Here is a 21,132-nt window from a genome sequence, read left to right on the forward strand (position 1 = left end):
AAAATTTTCTATTGGACTGGATTTCTCACATTATTTGGCGCCTTTATTGTTGCCAGTTTGACTAACACGATATCTTCACGTCCCAAAAAATTCTAAATTATTTGTGTTGTTGCTTGTGGGTAATTTTAGTTGACCATTATACACGAATTTATTAATTTCATTCTAGATTTTCTAGGTTCAGCATACGTTTGAATCATAATGGATCGGATTCTTTTTATTTCAAGCATTGCAAAGCTTTGGATCGGATAAAGCGAAGGTAAGAAATTAAGATTTTAATATAACTCGTTTAAAACGACCAAAATTAATCAACTTTTCATGATAAAACACTCTGTATTCGGAGTTTACTACAAAAAAACTTTTATATAGAAGTATGTAGCACATTTCATTCTTAACAATATTGCGTTCTTTCAGTTTTGTTCTCAGATGCGTAAATATTGAGAAAAATTTGGAATAATACTTGAGGCAGCCAACGTCTACGAAGTAAACAAAGGTAAGAAATTAAGCTTCCAATAGAACTTACTTAAAACGACCAAAATTAATCAATTTTTCATGATAAAACACTCTGGATATCTTATTTTCTTACAGTTTTTGTGGCATTTATTATAAACATCGTGTAATTAATAAACGGACCTAAAGAGCGCAGGTAAGGCCAAGAACATAGAGTATTTTTTAAAACTTAATATCGTTTCTCTCCCCCCTTAAATACTCAAACATGAAGAAAATAATACAAAAGATCAACTGTTTCGTAAATTTTATTATCAGTTCGGTACAATAGAATTTTTCTTAAATAATAGTAAAATCTAAGTTGTAATATTTATTTGATGTAACAAGAGAAACGGTATATTGAGAATTAGAAATGTTTAACAAACAGTTAAAATGTGTGTTAGGTTATGATATGCATATAAATATTTCAAACAACCGCACATTAAAAATATTAATAAAAAAGAAAATAATATATAAAAATTATCACCATGTTCAAGGTGAACGACCATAAAAAGGACGAAAATTCGGAGGGGATGGTGTGATATACTTAATAAAAATTTAAAAGAAAAAAATTAAAATTAATCATTTAGATAAGAGAGGTTCATTTTTTATATCAATCTTTAAAAATGCTAGGTGCGAGAGATCTTGGTTCAGAGTCTACCTGTTGTGCATTATGCACGACGGTATCTGGAATTGGCAGTGGTTTAGCTACACCAATACGAACAATACCTTTCGGCGCCCCCTTCAACGCTTGAACAGCTTGATCCAATGTAGCGTCTTCTAAATTTGTATCATTTACAAAAAGTAATCTATCGCCAGGAATTAATTGCCCATCTAATTGAGCAACACCACCAGGTACCAAACTTCTAATTACTATAACAGTGTCATTCAAATCGATGGGATCTTGATAATCCAATATTGAAAAACCCAACCCTCGTTCGCCTTTAACCAATTCGATTATTTGCGGTTCAGAACTCCACATTGCTAAGCCTGTTAAGGGTTCTAACGATCTTGATTTAATTTTATTGAAGGATGTATCACCATTTCCCGCCGATGTTATACTTGTAGCTATTGAACCATCCGATTTAGCTTTAACCAATCTATCAGAAGCTGGTTGAAGATTTTGTAAACTACCACCCAATGCCCCCCTCTCTGAAAATGGCGATCCTTGACTAACTCTATAACTAGATGCATTATTTGTGGATCTAGCACACACCATTCGTACAATGATGGGCAGTTCTTTTAAAATGCTAACAACTTCGTGATGATTCATCCCTAATAATCGATGTCCGTTCACTTCAAGCAATTCATCGCCCGATTTTAATTTACCATTTTTGCCAACGGGTCCCTCCGGTAAAATCGAGCGGATGTAATGATGCGGACGGACTTCTTGGCCGTCCTCAACGTCAACGGTGCCTTCAAGACTAATTCCTAAACCCCCTCTTTCACCAAATTTCGTTAAATTAGCAACGACAATCTCCGTATCGGGGCCCATTAGTTGTTGCCATTTCGTTTTAATCGTTTCTTCAATCGCCGGCGTGAACTCGGCATCGCAAAACCGCAAATGTTCGTTTTGAGCTTCAACCGGCTCAAATTCTTCGTCATCCGTTGATTTTTGGTATCTGAAATTAATCGTGAAAATAAATAAAACTTAAAAAAAAAATTTAAAAAAGGTAAATAATAAAGAAATAAATTAATAATTTTATTAATTAAATCAAAAGAAATAAAAATTAATGGATTGGATAAGTGCGATTAGATAAAGTTAAGTTTAGAGTAGTTTGAAAGAGAAAAGTGTTTTTTTTTGTGTATTTTTTTTTAATTGTGTTGGTTTTTTATTCTCATATTTTTTGGGAGGCTTATTACCGTGTTGTTTGAGGAGGGCTAGTGGGTGTAGACGGTTTCATTTCGTTGGCAGCAATTGCTTTCTGCAACTGTTCGTACTTTGGGCCGTAAAGGTATCGTTCCAAACAAAGATTAACTACATTTCCGCTACTTCTAAGTACCTCTACCGCTTGAACGTTAGTGTATCCTTGCAAAGACATGCCATCCACTTCAACAATTCGATCGTTAACTTGTATTTTTCCGTTTAAATCCGCCGCGCTTCCCTTACAGATACTTTTAACGAAAATTCCCGATATTTCTTCCTTCTCACATACGTAACCGGCTATTGTTATACCTAACCCGTTAGCATCTTTTTTTAACTCGACGTTGAATTTTTCCATTTCGGGCATTTTCATGGCCATATCTAAATTTAATGATGGTAAAGATGGGGATGCTGGGATTCGGGGTAAACTTGCCATGTAATTTTTGGGTTGTTGTTCGTACAAAAACTCGTTGAATTTATCTGATTGCTTTTGGAATATAGGCGAATATTTATGTTGTATTAAATAACGATCTAATTCTTTCGGTTGCGTTAACAAACGAGTTGGAACTAACGGCGCTGTCGAACTTAAATATTTATACTCAGGCGATGTCGTATCTGCGGGTCTTGCAACTACAAGCCTAACATCACTTCCGGTTTTACGTAATACGTTGGCTGCTTGTTCTGAACCCATCTCGTGTACGTTTACATCTCCAATCTATAAAAAAAAATAAATTAACACTGTAAGTTGATCGAATAAAGAATTTTACCTGTAATATATGATCACCACTTTGTAATCTCCCATCTCTATCAGCAACTCCTCCTTGTAATATCGTTTTAACGACGACTCCCATTGTGCGAACTCCAACAATACCGAATCCCAACCCAGTTCCATCGTTAAGTAGGTCAATCGCTTCAACTTGAGCCCATTCAGTGCCCAATAAGCTGTCTGATCCGGCTTTGGATGTGTCACTAACCGCCGATGGGGATCTGTGAATAACATCGTCGTCTGGACGGGGCATTAGAACCATAGCTGGGGATTTATGCAATATGCGTAAGGCCTAGGATCAGGATATTAATAACAAATACAGACAAAAGGGACATCCACTTAAAAATATCAAACTCACCTCTTGATGGGAAATATTAGAATCCAAAGGTTTTCCATCAATCATAACCATTTTATCATCGTTAAAACCGTGGATTTGCGGCGAATTTGGAGAGGCTGGAGCTGAAGGGACGCGTTGCTCATCGAAATCTCTTGAATGGGGATAAGCTTCCCCATACCCATGGTCGTATAATTCGCCGCCCGGTGGGACGTTTAAAACTAACTCGCCAGACGGGGTGATATCAAAATCAACGGGGAGAATTGATGGATGTTGACCTAACTGTTGATTTAACTCACTCAATGAATCTTGTACGGTTACTATACTTCTAAAGATGGGATTTTCTAACACAGAAATTAATAAATTTATATCCTGGCTGGTGTTTGTTTGGATTTTGGGATCGTCCAGTTCATCAACCGTTTGTTTGATGTCTTCTAACAGCTGCAGGGCGCTCGAAATATCCGCGTTAAGATGCATTTTTATTACTTACACCGGAATCGACGCTTAAAATTTAGATTATTGTTGCTAAACTATCACATTTGTTTTATATCTTATAGGTAGAAACCAAAAAATGGTACTTAAAGTATTTAATATCGAACTGACACCCTTCTTGTGACAGTTCGACATTGATTTTTGACAACTGACAACAAGATGATATGTCGATTATCTACTTTATCGGCAATACTAAAATAATTTTTTTAACATTAAAATAATATCAAAATAAATTAAAATTTTATCGCTAAACTAAATTAAATTAATTTTATCTTAATTTCGTTACATTCTTATTGTTTATAATAAATATTTTATTTAATAATAAAGTTATTTTATTAATAACAATTTAATCCTAAATTTCGAAATAAACTTTTAAGTGGGGGTCCCATTCTTTCGAAGCAATAAAAAGGCAACTAGGTAAAATTTATGAATAAAACAGTGCATAATAGTCCGTTCGTTCAATCAATTAGTTACTGATTTAAATCTCGCTTTAACCCTTTGTGTCCCGACGGTACTTTAAAGTACCGGTAGTTACTTTAAAGGCGCATTTAAAGCTGACGGTACTTTCTACTACTGTTGTATATACATGTATATGTATACAAATACAACAAAGAATCTGTATAAAAAACGTTGCAATCAGTTGAATTTTGTTGTTCAAACAGGTATTTCTTTGATAAATGGTTATTAGGTGTGATTATTACAGATCATTATAAAAAGAAAACATGGAGCTTTAATTTAAAATAAATCTCATTCCGTAATTTCAATAAACATGGCTTCCAAGAATTTTTAAATTAGCATCTTTTTTGACTCTTTTAAATGTAAGTGTTGTTTCAACATTTTTTTCTCTATATTTTTCAATCCAACCCAACAATTATCATACATCATTTTAAAGAGAAAGCTTTGAGCTTTAATTTAAAATAAGTTTCATTCCTTAATTTCAATAAATACGGCTTCCAGGAATTTTTAAATTAGCATCTTTTTTGACACTTTTAGGTTATACGAAAATGTAAGTTTTATTTCAACATTTTTTTTCTCAGTATTTTTCCAATCCATCCCAACAATTATTATACATCATTTTAAAGAGAAAGCTTTGAGCTTTAATTTAAAATAAGTTTCATTCCTTAATTTCAATAAATACGGCTTCCAGGAATTTTTAAATTAGCATCTTTTTTGACACTCTTAGGTTATACGAAAATGTAAGTTTTATTTCAACTTCCTTTTTCTCTATATTTTTCCAATCCAACCCAACAATTATCATACATCATTTTAAAGAGAAAGCTTTGAGCTTTAATTTAAAATAAGTTTCATTCCTTAATTTCAATAAATACGGCTTCCAGGAACTTTTAAATTAGCATCTTTTTTGACACTTAGGTTATTCGAAAATGTAAGTTTTGTTTCAACATTTTTTTTCTTAATATTTTTCCAATCTAACCCAACAATTATTATACATCATTTTAAAGAGAAAGCCTTGAGCTTTAATTTAAAATAACTTTCATTCCTTAATTTCAATAAATACGGCTTCCAGGAATTTTTAAATTAACATCTTTTTTACACTCTTAGGTTATAGGAAAATGTAAGTTTTATTTCAACTTTTTTTTTCTCTATATTTTTCCAATCCAACCCAACAATTATTATACATCATTTTAAAGAGAAAGCCTTGAGCTTTAATTTAAAATAAGTTTCATTCCTTAATTTCAATAAATACGGCTTCCAGGAACTTTTAAATTAGCATCTTTTTTGACACTTTTAGGTTATTCGAAAATGTAAGTTTTGTTTCAACATTTTTTTTCTTAATATTTTTCCAATCTAACCCAACAATTATTATACATCATTTTAAAGAGAAAGCCTTGAGCTTTAATTTAAAATAAGTTTCATTCCTTAATTTCAATAAATACGGCTTCTAGGAACTTTTAAATTAGCATCTTTTTTGACACTTTTAGGTTATATGAAAATGTAAGTTTTATTTCAACATTTTTTTTCTCAATATTTTTCCAATCCATCCCAACAATTATTATACATCATTTTAAAGAGAAAGCTTTGAGCTTTAATTTAAAATAAGTTTCATTCCTTAATTTCAATAAATACGGTTTCCAGGAACTTTTAAATTAGCATCTTTTTTGACACTCTTAGGTTATACGAAAATGTATGTTTTATTTCAACATTTTTTTAAAAATATTTTTCGAATACAACCTAACAATTATTATACATCATTTTAAAGAGAAAGCTTTGAGCTTTAATTTAGAATAAGTCTCATTCCTTAATTTCAATAAATACGGCTTCCAAGAATTTTTAAATTAGCATCTTTTTTGACATTTTTAGGTTATACGAAAATGTAAGTTTTGTTTCAACATGTTTTTTGTCAATGTTTTTCCAATCCAACCCAACAATTATTATACATCATTTTAAAGAGAAAGCTTTGAGCTTTAATTTAAAATACGTTTCATTCCTTAATTTCAATAAATACGGCTTCCAGGAATTTTTAAATTAGCATCTTTTTTGACACTCTTAGGTTATACGAAAATGTAAGTTTTATTTCAACTTCCTTTTTCTCTATATTTTTCCAATCCAATCCAACAATTATTATACATCATTTTAAAGAGAAAGTTTTGAGCTTTAATTTAAAATACGTTTCATTCCTTAATTTCAATAAATACGGCTTCCAGAAATTTTTAAATTAGCATCTTTTTTGACACTCTTAGCTTATACGAAAATGTAAGTTTTAACTCAATACTCTTTTTCTCAATATTTTTCTAATTCAACCCATCGATTATTATACATCGATTTAAACAGAAAGCTTTAAGCTTCAATTTAAAATAAGTTTTATTTCTTAATTTCAATAAACACGGTTTCCAGGAATTTTTGAATTAGCATCTTTTTTGACACTTAGATTATGCGAAAATAGGGGGATTGCATATTTTGCTAAATTTGTATTCCAAAGGCCTTTACTGAGTGTATTTTGATAGCGTTTTAATTCTGTCACAAAGTTTCAAAATGTTTGACTTCTTGGGACTCAAAGGGTTAAACTTCACATAACTTATGTTCGTTGGACAGTTATGATTTTATCAAAATTAGGGACAGCAACATAATTTTCAGTCAGGAAGTTTCGAAAGTTTGAGTGTTTACTGCTTTTAGACAACACTCCTGCCCACCCATCTGAAAACATTTTACACGTCAATAATTTAGTCTACTAAACGAATATTATGGTGGTTATTAATAAGAAAGGAAAATAGTACTCAATGTTTTTATTATTTATACTCAACTGTTATAATAATCGTTAGAGCATGTTTAAATAACTTGATATGCGATAAATTCTATTGCATCTACGATACACTTTATACATTTAAAACATAAATAAAACGATCCCGTGAATACTGTTGCGTAAAGATGAACAAAAAATTACTACACGATCGGTTACAGTAGAAACTAGCAACAAAACGAAACAAAAAAATAATATGAAGAAGGTAATAATAATAATAATGACGAATTATACAACGTATATAAATAAGAAAAAAAATTACGATCGGCTTATCATCTAAAACTCGTTTAAAACTCGTTATCTGATTTGATTTGGTGTGTATTCCCAAAGAAAGTTATATGAACACTGTAAGTTGCGATCTTTAAGGTTCTTTCAGTATTAAACTTGCGTTGACATACTCGTTGCGTGCATCTTCGCTCTCAGTGTTTTAATATCGTTATCTATACGCACAAGAAGTCTTATTTTCTAAAAAAAATTAAAATAATCATATAAAATATATATAAAATCATCAAATTATTTACGGTTCTTCGATCCCCCGGTGTTTTTACCCAAACATAAATCATGTATCCAGGAATACAAAGCATCGATGTCAACGCCGTAAACCACCCGAAAAGATGTGCCCACAATGGAAATTCATAATTTAAATATTTAACCGGCGTCCATTGAATCAAATTAAATATAAAAACACCCTAAAAATGATACATTTTTGCTTTATGATGAGGTTGGATTAAAGGTGTTAAACTTACAATACAAATACAAGGAGTTGTGATAGTCCAACAAATTTTCCACCACTTCATTGGATAATATCCAATCATATCCTTAATGCCATCGTAAAATCGATCAACACCGAAAGCCCAAGAAATAGCGATACATTCAAAGAAAATTAGGAAAAGTAAACAAAAACCACTGACAGCGTATGAATCCAAAATTTGAAAAACGTACATTCCACCTTCTGATATACACGATAACCCCACAAGATAAGAAATCGCGCAAACTATGGCGATAAAAATCTCTTTTTTGCGCCGAAGAAGATGTGGCCACTCGTCTATGATTGCCGTCACGAATCCTTCCATCGTGCAAAATTGGGAATCAAGCCCGATTAAGAGGATCATAAAGAAGAAAAGGCATGACCATAAAGGGGATCCCGGAAGTTGAAGAACAGCGGAAGGATACGCCAGGAAAGCTAACCCCGGACCAGATGCAGCTACTTCAGCTACAGGTTTTTGTTGTTCGTGAGCCATAAAACCTACCACTGAAAATATTACGAAACCAGCAAACATACTTGTACTTGAATTTACTGTACATACAATTAAAGCATCTCTAAAAATAAAAAAAAAATAATTATATAAGATTATATTTTTTGAACTTACTTATAAACATTATTAGTAAACTTATTATAACTCCCCAAAGCAACTAAAGTTCCCAATCCTAAACCGTATGAAAAGAAAATTTGTGTAACGGCATCAATCCAAACTTCCGATTCTCTTAATTTTGCTACATTAGGCATTACGTAAAATTTAATTCCCTCCATAGCTCCCGGTAAGGTAACTCCTCTTATTAAAAGGATCGTTAATAAAATATAGGGAAACAAAGCGGTGAAATAAACAACTTTTCCGGTCCATTTAACCCCTTTCCAAATGCAAAAGTAACAAACGATCCAGACTAGTAATAAAGTTCCGGCTAATTCCCATCTAATCCCGCCTACGTGCTCAATCCCGGCGGATATCATTAAAGCTCTTCGCCTAAAATAAAAAAATTGGTTAATATAATTTATTTTTAAGATTATTTTTTTATTACTCCCAAAATTCTTTGACCGGGTCGGTTAATTGAGAAATTGTTAGATTTGTGTATTGATTTAACGAACACATTTTTACTATTGTGTTATTCTCGTTGTAATGATCCCAACAGTGTAATGATCCCCGATCGTACGGGTTTATACAATATTCTGTGTTCCAATAATTATTACAAGTTCTCCATGGGACATCTAAAATGATGTAATTTTATATTTTTAATTTTTTAATTTTAATTATTTAGTTACCCGATCGCAGTGACATGAAAAAGTAAAAAATCGCCCAAGCAAGAATGACAATGTAATATATATTCATCCAACATGACATAACAGCAGCGGCATAACCAATTCCTTTTAAATGGTGAAAAAATTAAAAAAAAAGAAATCATTTTTTAATCACTACCTTTGAATATAGGTGCAATTTTAAAAACCCCCAATCCGCCTATGGTCATCATTTGTCCTAAAGCTAACTCTAAGAAGAACATTGGTATACCAGCTAAGAACAAAGTGATAAAATAAGGCACCAAAAATGCACCACCCCCATTCTTGTAGCATAAGTAAGGAAATCTCCATACGTTTCCTAAGCCGATAGCAAGCCCGACCACCGACAAGATAAAATCTAATTTGCTACCCCACGTGCCTCGTTCCGGAATTGCAGTGGTTTTTGGTTGGACTTGATTTGCCAGCACGGATATGCTGGTGGTAGTTGGTAATTCGATACATTCTTCGAAGTGCCTATTTAAGTTAACTGTGTTTCTTAGGCAGTCTTCAACCTCTTCATCGTTATCAGCCATTTTAGTCCGTTGAGTTCGCTTAATTTTGATAAAAATTAATCACGACGAGTACAAATCAAATATATTTATTTTTAATATATTTTTTAATTTTTGTTAGTAGTGTAGGTTTGTTGCGTTATTAAAATGTGTATTAAACCAAATTAATCGATAACGTGTGAGTCTTCGTAGTCATCCTCGTACCAATTATCGAGCTGCAATTGAAAAAGAGAAATGATTTTTATGATTTAAAATAAAGCCAGACGAGACGAACGACGCTCGACGCTCCACGGAGCGTTAACGCGCATCTATTATAGCTGATGAGCTGAAGCTATCAAATGCAAAATAATTACGGGTATAAAGGATGTCCTTCGTAAAATTGAAACTGGGGAGAAGCGATGGAACACTTCGCCATTGGCCGGACCCAGACGCGGTTACCCCATCCATCCATCATTGACGTTAATCTGTATATCCTTTACTATCAGGAAAGGCGCGTCTACGTGTTGAATTGATCTAAACTATACTAAACCTATTCAGGAACGATTCCGAAGTTCGGGCATTGGAAATCGCATTTCCGAACGCATTTTCCCAAAAAGAAAATGTCTTTTGAAAAACCTCTTCTTATTTCATATTGTTATTTCAAACCCAATAATCAAAAATATTTGATAAAAAATTTATTTTTATTCGCGCGCGATTTATTTCATTTAATTCATCATTGTTACATATCAAAACGTCTAAAGTGTTTCAACTTACTTTATGGCTGCGATGACCGAAAAGGGCACAAACACACACCACTGCGCGCAAGAGCCGAATGCCAGCACATGTACAAATAACAAACCTGCCTTCTTCTATAATTTGAATCTAGCAATCATTCTATCATATCATTTATTTCGAACGTACCAATCTGTCGAGACTGGTGGGGGTGGTACATGCGTACCTCTTTACAGCTTTTTAATACGGTAATTGCTCAAAGTATTAATATGTGGCACAAGCAATGCTGTTGAACAAGTTTCCTCAACGAATAAACCTAAATTACAATTGGACTTAGTATAAAGACCTCTCTATTTCAAATCACAAAATGATTAAAATACTTGTTTGAATTACAAAGGATGAACAATAATAACATTCTTAATACAGGATGTATATTAGAAAATTAAGCTGTATCTAGAATCAGCATTTTTTCCATTACTAACAATACCAACATAATTGAAAAAGTGTTTGTTGAAATTCAAATTATTTCCTTATTCACTAACTTGACGTCTTTCAGTCTTCATTTACATCCTATTATTATTTTAACAATATTTAGCATTATTTCTTACAAGAAAATTAAAAATTATTATTAAACAATAGCCTAAATATATCTCGAATCCAATATCTTGAGTCCATCTACCGATTTTCAAAACTTCAATTATTATTTATGCATGAGCACAAATGTGAAAGAGAGCAATTTTTCAAGAAATTCATCAAGTTTTCATATTTTTGTATTTTTCTCAATATTAAGAGCAAAAGTGAAAGAGAGAGCAAGACGTCCATAAAGTCCATAAATGCCACCTTGACGGTGTCCTATTCCTCACAAATAACCGTAGGACCAGCAAGATTCAGCTTCGGCCAACCCAACCCAGCCCAGCACAATTCAACCCAGCTCTGCAGGGTGAGATTGAGAGAATGGTAGAAGTAGATGATGCGATTGAGCTTGCAAAAAGAGAAAAATAGAGAGGAAAATATCAACATCGGTGTGAATTGTCCAAATATTTGAAAATATTTAATTATTATTTCAATAATAATAAACTTAAGAAAGTTTTTTGAAGGATATCCAAACAATGAAAGGTTAAAAAATTATTGAATGTTGGTGAAAGAAGATCCGGGTCAGAAGACTAATGGTTACAAAATAGTGATTGCGTGTGTCAACGCGGGTTTTACCACCATAAACATTACAAAAGGTCTATCGTGGAGAACTTTCAATTTCGCCGGTTCGAATTACATAAACCCAGTGAGTTTCGGGGAACTAATCGCCGGCACGTCCGATGGAATGGCAAATGTAGAGCAACCGCAGCGGATGTAAATTATTTCCAAACGACAGGATGCTTTTAATACAACGTTGAAACTATCGCCGGGCTAGCGTCAACCAGTTCTTCGTGTGGCGATGATTTATGGCGCGAGCTAATGCGCGCGTCCCATTTCGGGGGCTCCTCTCCTCCGAAACTTCGTCGACGTCGGCGATGATTCCGAAAAGAAAAAGAAAGTGGCGCTAGGTGGGAGTAATCCAACGGAATAGTGCAAGTCCGCACTTTCCTCAGTAATGCTTTGTATTTGGGTCATCTTGGTCATACCTATCGCCGGCTTCTTCCTTCGACCTTCTGGATTAGGATGCTATTTTCCCGTCGCTTCGGTGAGTCTTCGATCCTTTCGTCTCAACCCTTCAACCTTCGTACACCGAGACCTTGACCCAGAGGAGAAACCGGAGAAAGTTATCAGATTATTTAGAGAGAGAAAATTGCCGTTTTCTGTTCCAGAAACGTTCACCTTAATTTTTTTCATCATTTCTTCATCCAGTCCATACGATTACAATCCAAGGGAAGGCCCAGTGAGATATTATCATTCGCCGTCTTCATCGGTACGATGGCATAGAAATACCGGACCTTACGAAAATGATCCTTACAATTACTACAGAGTGCCAGAACCCGGAATTCCTTATAGCAGAAATTCCGTCTTTGAAACGGTTGGAAAAATCACGGATACCTTAGGGGCTTTAAACACTATTGGACAATATATCGTCAATGTCACAAGAGACAGCAAAAACATATCAAATATACCAAAAGATGTGCCAAATGCAATTTATACCCTTAGCAAAAACGTTCTTGGAAGAAACATCACCGATACAATCGCACCTTTTGTTGGGGAACAACAAATACGAAGAGAAATCGATGAAGTTACGCCTCCAAGTTACGTTTATAAGACCACAACAGAAAGTAATCTGCAAACGTGTACAACTCCAGATGGAACACAAGGAATTTGTGATGACTTAAGCAATTGTCCGGATTTACTTTTAAATCTTCAAGATTTACGACAATCTTTATGTTTTAAAAGTTTATTCGTTCCCGGAGTTTGTTGTAGAAAAGAAAATACCATAACAGATCAATCTTATGTATCAACTACAACTCCAATTCCAACCACAACAACTCAATTTACAACTACGACGCATAATTATTATCCAATTTCGACTACCACACAATTTCCCGAAATATTTACTTTAGGAACAAACATCGAAGCAGAAGGTAAAATTTCTTTTGTCTTAAGAACTAGTTAAGTTTTATTATTTTTTCTAAGATTGTGGTCAACAAGAAGATGAACAGTTTCGCGTTGTCGGCGGAGAGGAAGCAGCACCGCAAAAATGGCCTTGGGTAGCAGCTATTTTCCTCCACGGAAATCGAAAAGTGGAATTTTGGTGCGGGGGATCGTTAATATCTTTAAAACACATACTAACAGCAGCCCATTGTACCAAAGACGGCAATGACCGACCGTAATTAATAAAGTAGGACAACCTTGAAAAAAATATTCTCAGTGTTGTTCCAGATTCGCATCATATCAACTCTCAGTTAGACTTGGCGACGTGGACCTTAAAAGAACTGACGAACCATCAAACCCTGCCACTTATCGGGTTACCCAAATCAGAAGACACGAAAAATATAACCGAGTTGGTTATTACAATGACATTGCGGTTCTTTTATTGGATAGGATTGTTCAAAGGTCAAAATATGTAATTCCATTATGCCTTCCTCCACCTTCACTTAGATACGAAACGTTTGAAGGAAGAAAAAGTACTGTTGTTGGATGGGGAAGTACTTATTATAGTAAGTAGTCAATGTAAAGAAATTACATCAGTAAGAAATTTTTTTTATTTTATAGATGGAAAAGAAAGTTCTGTTCAAAGACAAGCTGTAATCCCAATTTGGAAAAATGATGATTGTAACCAAGCTTATTACCAACCAATAACATCTCATTTCGTTTGCGCTGGTTATGCTGAAGGTGGAATCGACGCATGTCAGGTAAAAATTGTTTTATTCTGTGTTTCAAAATAAATTAACTTTTTAAAAAGGGAGACTCAGGAGGACCATTGATGCTTCTTTGGGATACAAGATGGCTTCAGGTAGGAATAGTTTCTTTCGGAAATAAATGTGGAGAGCCAGGTTATCCAGGGGTGTACACAAGAATAACGGAATATTTATTATGGATAAAAGATAATATGAAAAATTAGATTATTATTATTTTTTTTTTTTGTAAATAACCATTTATATTAATTTTATATATAATAATAATAAAATACCAATTCTTTTTTATATTATTTTATTTCAATGAAGATATAAGTCAATAAATATTCAACACACATTGAAAAAAAATTCATAGAAAATTCGTAACATTTTATGGCTTCTTTGCTTTGACCTTTTTAACGGTCGTCGTTTTTCGTGGTGGAGGGGTTGGCGTTGAAGTTTCACCACCCGCTTTAGGTTGTTGCTCAGAAGCTGTAGCTCCAACATCACTTTTTGGAGCATCACTCTTTGGAGTATCAACTTTTGGAGCATCGCTTTTTGGCGCATCGCTTTTTGGCGCATCACTTTTTGATGCATCACTTTTTGGTGCATCACCTTTTGGTGCATCGCTTTTTGGCACCTTCTTCTTTTTCACCACCTTTACCTTCTTTATAACTTCTTCCGTAACTTCTGGTTTTTGTTCGGTTGTTTCACTCGGTTTGGCAGCGGCTATCTCCGATTGCGGTTGTACTTCGGGTGGAATGGACTCAGATTTTTGTTCTTCAGTCTTTGAACATTCCTTTTGTTTCATCGGACATTCTTGTTTCTGCGAATCTGGTGGGGGAACTCTATCTTTTTCGGGAATTGCTTCGGGAACTTCAACAACTTCAGGTTTCGATAACATCTCTGGGCCAACCTCCATAGTAGGCGTTTCGATTTTATTTGATTCAGTTGGTGTTGGAGGTGTTATAATAGTGGAAACTGCTGTTTCTTGTTGAACAATTTTTTCTGGTAAAGTTTCTTTTGGAATTTCTACTGGAGTTGATTCACTTTTTGGCGTTTCTGTTACTGGTATTTCAGCTTTTGGTGCATCAGCTTTAGGAGCTTCATCTTTAAGAGCTTCAACTTTTGGTGCATCAGCTTTAGGAACCTCAGTTACTTGCGTTTCAGGCTGAGGTGCTTCCTGTGGAGTCTCCGTTTTTGGAGCTTCTAAAGGAATAGGTGCAGTTTCTACTTTTGGCGCTTCTGGTAGTGGTTCAGTCTTAATAGATTCTTGTAGTACAGCATCTTTTGGAGCTTCAACCGGCGTCGATTCAGGTTTTGGAGCTACTATTGGGGTAGTTTCAGATTTTAAAGCCTGTGATAATACAGATTGTGAAACATCAAGTTCTGTGATTGCTGTTTCTACTTTTGGAGCTTCTTCTTTTGGGGTTTCTGTTGGTGCAGCTTCGGTTTTTGATACATCTACAAGTGCAGTTTCGGACTTTGGCACATCTACAGGTGTAATTTCCGGCTTTGGCACATCTATAGGTGCAGTTTCGGGTTTTGGTACATCAACAGGTGCAGTTTCGGGTTTTGGTACATCAATAGGTGCAGTTTCGGGTTTTGGTACATCAATAGGTGCAGTTTCGGGTTTTGGTAGATCAACAGGTGCAGTTTCGGGTTTTGGTAAATCAATGGGTGCAGTTTCGGGTTTTGGTACAACAACAGGTGCAGTTTCGGGTTTTGGTACATCAATAGGTGCAATATCGGATTTTGGTACATCAACAGGTGCTGTTTCTGGTTTTGCTACATCTACAGGTGTAGTTTCGGGCTTTGGTACATCTACAGGTGTAATATCCGGCTTTGGTACATCCACAGGGGCAGTTTCTAATTTTAGATCTGCAGGTTTTGTTACATCAACCGGTGTTGTTTCATCAGTCTTAAGAGCTTCGATGGGAACGGGAATAAGTTCTTTAAGTAAAGCTTCTACTTCAGCAACTGCGTCAGATTTAGGTGTTGAGTCATCAGGTTTTGGGATAGGTTGCTTTTGCATTGCTTCAATAGGAACGGGAATAATTTCTTTTAATAAAATGTCAGCTGGTGAAGGTTGTGGGGGTGAAGATTTCTCTTCAGGCTTGGGAGATTCTGCTGAAATGGTTTGAATTGCCTCGATGGGAATAGGGATAATCTCTTTTAGTAGAACATCCGCCGGGGTAGGTTCGTTCTTCATGGCTATTTATAAAAATGATTCCATTTTATGTTATATTTTATAATTTTTTTGTTAATAAAGCGGCCATAAAAATCGTTATTGTTACATACTTACCTAACCTAAACATTCTAAAAGGATGCTGTATGGTAAAAGTTACAGGTAAAACTTGGTTACGCCAATATAAATGTATTTTTCGCATTAATTAAGCAGCAATATCATCTGACATTTTAAAAAAAAGGGTTCACAACGTTATTGTCACGATCTTCCAGCCTTAGCGTTAAGAATTGTTTAATGGTTATTTAGAAATATTAAACATCAGCGAGAAAAAATTATAATAATAAGCGTTACAAAATTTCAGCCGTTTGTCACGCAAACTGACCTGTGATACAAGTTTCTGGGGTTGTAGTTATCGTTGTGGGAACGTCTTCATCGATTGAAAAAAGAAAAAGTGTTATTACAACGTATTATTAACATACAAATGTATAAAACAAATTAAATATCATCAAAAAACATAATACAACAAGGTTAACAATACCTCAAGAGAACTTTTTAGGAAAAAAAGCGAAAGAACGTTTCGCGCAGCACTAGCAGTGTACGTTTTTAATTCATTTTTTTAAGATTTTTCAAAAAATAAACTCAATGAATGGCTTTCTTTTGCCTCTGTTTAGGAATTGTACCTCCAACGACTTCGGGAACCATCGTTTCCGCTTTTTGCTCTCCGGACGCTTCTTGGGTAGGTGTTGCCAAACTCTCGCAAATCTTCGACCAGATGTGATCAAACGAATCCCTACCCAAATAATCGATGTTTCCAAGTTCCCAAGCTTGTCTTCTCAAATGATTCTCTAAAGCATCTTGTCCAGTTGTTCTTTTCGCACCCAATGTAAATTGGGCGAATGCTCCAGCCAAACCACTCTGCAAACCCAAAGCAAATCATCAAATTTGCAAAAATAATTTATTTAAAATAAAATAATTCTAAAAGCAGAAAAGTAGTTATTATGGGAAGGTTTTAAGTTATCCAATTTTAAAATTATTATAACAAACCCCCCTTAATAACTACATAGATATAGAAACCATATTTTAAGAAATTTAAAAGCAAGATTGAATTTGTTTCAGTGCGTTTTACTTACATCGATCGCGATGCCCGCATCATTGCTATGATTCACGTGCAAAGAAGCTAGCTCTTGGCTTACTGTGCCAGGTGGCGTGTCACATGTGTCAGATGTGTCGGGTATGTTTGGTTTTAAGGAAAGGATTTCGCGGTTATCTTCCGAAACTTGAGATTCAAAATTGTCAACTATATCATTTTTAATTTCATTAAAATCTTCATTAATTTGTTTATCAGTTTGATCATCATTTAGCTCATAATTTTGCTCGTCTAAAAGTTCTAAACAGTTTGGAACTGTTTCTACTGATTCTATATAATTTTCATTATTTAAATTAAACGAAACTATTTCATCATTATTAATATCATTATTAACATCATTATTAACATCATTATTAATATCATTATTAATATAATTATTAATATTACTATCATTAATCTCAATATGTTCATTTTCATGTTGAATTAAAATCTGTTTATTATCGTGGTCATCCCACGGATCCCAAATATTACTAGTATAATCTTCTAAAGTTAATGTTTCGAATTCATTAAAACATTGATTTGGAATGTGATGAGTATTATTTGTTTGGGAAGATGTTTGAGGATTAGAATGGATGTGTTCGGCAGACTGCTTGCTTCCAGCCTAAATAAACATAACGCATGCAGAAAAAAATCACAGCATTTTTTGTTTTTAGCGGTTGCTCCACAAAAAACTAATTACTAGAAAAACCCATAAAAAAACGTTGCAATTTCCAACAAAAATGTTAGATATTGCACCGTTATCTCACCTCTTCGAAAATTACTTCGATCTACGTTAGCGTGTAAAAAAATTATTGTGTTGACAAAAACTCAAAAATAATAAGAATAATAATAAATCAATGTTTACCATATCTTTGGATAAATTCGGATGGATTAAAGAACAGAAAATATTCCACCATTTCTGAAGCGTTTCTTCTAAATGTTGCAATCCCGGTGATGGATAAACTTTTAATGTTTCTGTATTGAAATATTGCAGCCATGGTTTTGCCGGGCCAATAAAATGCACTATTTTTGCATTTTTACCATATCTATATAAGCATTCCATTATATGTATTAATATTTTGTTATAGAGTGTGTTTGATTTTAGTTGTCACAACAGATATCTAGACTAGTTGCTTCTATAAAAATTAATATCGCTTTGCCCTAAGCATTGTGCATGATATTTAACATTTTGTCATATCTCCAACAATAATTAAGATATCTGCTATGATAGCTAAAATCGAACAAACTGTATACAAATCGTAACAAAAATACATACTGTTTAAAAGCTGGTAAATAAGAATAAACAGCCGTAGAACACATGTTATAAATAAACGGAAGGTGTTTTGCTATATCTTTATGCGCCCAATCCGAAAAATAAAGATTTAATAAACCTTGATCCCCACCGTCAAAGCTGCCTCTTAGAAGGGCGAAGTCAACCAATTTTGAATAAGTTTCATTAGATGGTTTATAAACAAATACACCCGAATTGAAACAATCTGGCCAGCCAACATCTGGAGCTGCCGAAAATTCGTCTCTTTCGAAAAGTTCATCGGAATTTGATAATACCTAAAAAATATTAACAATTCTAACTGTTGTTATAGTATTTGGATGAGTTTAATAATTTGTTCTCAAATATACTGTTTCGGTTGCCTCGCTGTCAGATTCATGATCCCAACCCAAGTGTTATATCTGCACTTATACTTCAACTAGTTCTTGGTTATATTGTTTTTATTATATTAATTTCGAACTTAATTATTAATAGAAATGATTTGGAAATTATTACCATGTTTGAATAAACAAAATCTATTTTTAGCCAAACTGAAACGCACTTGTCCATAAATAAATTTCAAATGCGAAGTAGTAAAGAAAACAAGTTAAAAATTAAAAAAAAAGATAAAAAGGTTTCGGCATGATTTAAGTGGACAAAATCGCAATGATCTAAAATAGGATTAATCCGTTGACTAAATATAGTGGACGGTATGCGGTGGTGCAGATTGCAAGTTGGCTATGGCGTTATGTTATTTTAATGTGCGGATATATTTAGACAAGTAGAAAACCCGACACCGGGCGGCATCTAATGCCGGGGAAAATTTAGAAAGACAGATTCAACGTTTTCCGATGCTGTGTTCGTGCGTCAGCGAATATTTTTAGGCTTTCGATGAGGAGGGACAAAACAAAAAAATAAAATTTTCAAAAACAACATTAAAAGTGAATTGGTTTTTTACGCACCAAAGTATCGGCGTCCAAGAAAACGCACTTTTGAAACTGTATCAACCGCCAGCAGTGGAGCTTCGTGAACGTTATTCCTAATTCTGGTCGTTTTAACAATTTTAAATTTGCTTCATCCTTTGAATCTAACGGATTCACTTCTTCTACTATATTAAATACAGTTGTTAATTTTTCTCTAAAAACAATTTCAAGTAAAAGATATTATTAAAATAAAAATGTTGGATATTAGGTTTATCATATCATTCAATATTCGAAAGTGACCACTATGTAGTATGAGGTCAGTGTATGGGTATTAATCATATTAGGTTACTACTCAAGTAAAAAAAATTGACCTCGGTTGTCATCTTATATACTCGGGTAATGTAATGATGTGATTATTTTTCGAGTTGTTAAGGTTGAAAATACAAAAACGATTTCGATTGCGCATGCTCGATTTATTTATCATCCCAGGAAGCGGGAATTGGGCATTTTGGCACGTTGCCCTTTCGCGATTTTAATACTGTTTCTGGGGCCCCATAAACTAAATTTTCAGACTGTAAACAAAAATATGGTCCAACAGAGCCAGAAACTAATGCGTATCTTGTGTATTTTGAAAATTTGCGTAACAAAATCTAAATATAAAGTTTTATTTTATTAACTCACCTCATAGCATTTGTAACACCGGGTGTTATTAAAACAACCATTTGGTGTTTTGTTCCCACTTGTTTTAAAGAATGAGCTAATACCAACGCTCCTAACGAATAGGAGTCGTTGGTAGCTAAGGTAACCCATGCAAAATCTAAAAAATTAAAAATAATAATTAAAATTAACTAAAATTAATTTATACCCATTCTAAAATTTTATGAATTTGAAATATTTAAACTCGATTTAATTTTAATACATTTTATAACGCCGGCTTATTAATGTATTAAGCGATAAAAAGTGTTTGGCTTATAAATATAAATACAAGTTTGGCACAATTTCGATAAAAAAAAGTAGCGATAAAACTTTATTTTCGGTTGACTTTAACAAAAATTCTTTTATACAGATATTCACCGGTAAAGATTTCTAAATAATTATTTTTATTTTTTTCTTGTGCTACGATAAATAATTTTTTTTAACATCTTTGCGAATATTATTGGTCCATTGAGGTTAATACGTTTTTGGAATACTATTTGAAGGTCACAGAGGGGTCAAAAAGATAACTTCAACATCGACGGCGGCGGGATCCTCTCGTGTTGGGGAAAAAACTTACCACTCATGCCGCTCAAAACTCTCAAAACTCTTTAACCCGTTGCAGCACTTCGTGTCGTCGCTGTGCTGCGTATAAATACCACTAACCAACTGTTAAAATTTTGTAGAGGGAGTTTATAAGCACAACCTCAACACAGACTCTGCGAGTTGATTCTATAGTGGCGTAATACCACTCCGTAGGTATATAAATAACAGAATACGTTTTTTATTATCATCTTTTTGATGATGATCCCTTCTATTATAGAGACAACCTAAAATGATATATTTTATTTATTAGCATTTTATTACACCAATATCATCATTATTAATTATTATTACCGCATCAAAGTGATTAAAAAGTTCTTATCCCTCCTTATTATCTTCTTTACGTTCTTAAAAAAAAATTATATATGTAAAGTTAAAAAAAAAAATAGGTTATGTTAACTATTTGTAACAATTAAACAAATAACCTTGACTTTATAATAAAAATTAATACATAATTAATATGAAATAATAACTAAAAATTGATGTATAACAAATTAAAGATCACATAAAACACGATTTACTTTAAAAAGTATTAAAATAACATTAAAAT

The 21,132-nt window shown here is 33.6% G+C and overlaps 4 protein-coding genes across 9 annotated transcripts; 1 reads left to right on the plus strand and 3 right to left on the minus strand.

Annotated features, from left to right (window-relative positions):
• Positions 1-31: 31 nt before the first annotated feature.
• On the plus strand, positions 32-14,091 carry LOC111414273 (proclotting enzyme). Of its 4 annotated transcripts, XM_023045575.2 has the most exons (9): positions 32-256; positions 412-490; positions 586-643; positions 11,256-12,143; positions 12,268-13,029; positions 13,082-13,274; positions 13,328-13,605; positions 13,661-13,800; positions 13,851-14,091. In XM_023045575.2, the coding sequence occupies exons 4-9, from the start codon at positions 12,122-12,124 to the stop codon at positions 14,007-14,009; spliced, it is 1,554 nt and encodes a 517-aa protein (XP_022901343.1). In that variant the 5' UTR covers positions 32-256; positions 412-490; positions 586-643; positions 11,256-12,121; the 3' UTR covers positions 14,010-14,091. The 4 variants fall into 4 exon arrangements, with proteins under 4 accessions (XP_022901343.1, XP_071055200.1, XP_071055201.1 ...); XM_071199099.1 differs by having other exon boundaries at positions 11,256-13,029; XM_071199100.1 differs by having other exon boundaries at positions 424-490; positions 11,256-13,029.
• Positions 737-4,082, minus strand: LOC111414270 (patj crumbs cell polarity complex component). 2 transcript variants are annotated; one of them, XM_023045570.2, is made up of 4 exons: positions 3,472-4,082; positions 3,115-3,405; positions 2,347-3,062; positions 737-2,105 (listed from the first exon to the last, which is right to left on the minus strand). In XM_023045570.2, the coding sequence occupies exons 1-4, from the start codon at positions 3,922-3,924 to the stop codon at positions 1,097-1,099; spliced, it is 2,469 nt and encodes an 822-aa protein (XP_022901338.1). In that variant the 5' UTR covers positions 3,925-4,082; the 3' UTR covers positions 737-1,096. The 2 variants fall into 2 exon arrangements, with proteins under 2 accessions (XP_022901338.1, XP_022901339.1); XM_023045571.2 differs by having other exon boundaries at positions 3,115-3,377; positions 3,472-3,562.
• LOC111414272 (GABA transporter) lies at positions 7,167-10,612 on the minus strand. Its single transcript, XM_023045572.2, has 8 exons — positions 10,508-10,612; positions 9,388-9,969; positions 9,234-9,335; positions 8,993-9,179; positions 8,566-8,937; positions 7,942-8,515; positions 7,717-7,884; positions 7,167-7,660 (listed from the first exon to the last, which is right to left on the minus strand). Exons 2-8 carry the CDS (start codon positions 9,776-9,778, stop codon positions 7,574-7,576), a joined length of 1,881 nt encoding a protein of 626 aa, XP_022901340.1. The 5' UTR covers positions 9,779-9,969; positions 10,508-10,612; the 3' UTR covers positions 7,167-7,573.
• LOC111414167 (glycogenin 1) lies at positions 14,082-20,648 on the minus strand. Of its 2 annotated transcripts, XM_023045390.2 has the most exons (9): positions 20,560-20,648; positions 19,968-20,103; positions 19,326-19,500; positions 18,373-18,662; positions 17,962-18,142; positions 17,101-17,718; positions 16,651-16,885; positions 16,353-16,397; positions 14,082-15,996 (listed from the first exon to the last, which is right to left on the minus strand). In XM_023045390.2, exons 1-9 carry the CDS (start codon positions 20,564-20,566, stop codon positions 14,174-14,176), a joined length of 3,510 nt encoding a protein of 1,169 aa, XP_022901158.2. In that variant the 5' UTR covers positions 20,567-20,648; the 3' UTR covers positions 14,082-14,173. The 2 variants fall into 2 exon arrangements, with proteins under 2 accessions (XP_022901158.2, XP_022901159.2); XM_023045391.2 differs by lacking the exon at positions 17,101-17,718.
• Positions 20,649-21,132: the final 484 nt, after the last annotated feature.

The sequence above is a fragment of the Onthophagus taurus genome, chromosome 8, assembly GCF_036711975.1.
Source record: "Onthophagus taurus isolate NC chromosome 8, IU_Otau_3.0, whole genome shotgun sequence".
NCBI classification, from domain to species: Eukaryota; Metazoa; Arthropoda; class Insecta; order Coleoptera; family Scarabaeidae; genus Onthophagus; species Onthophagus taurus.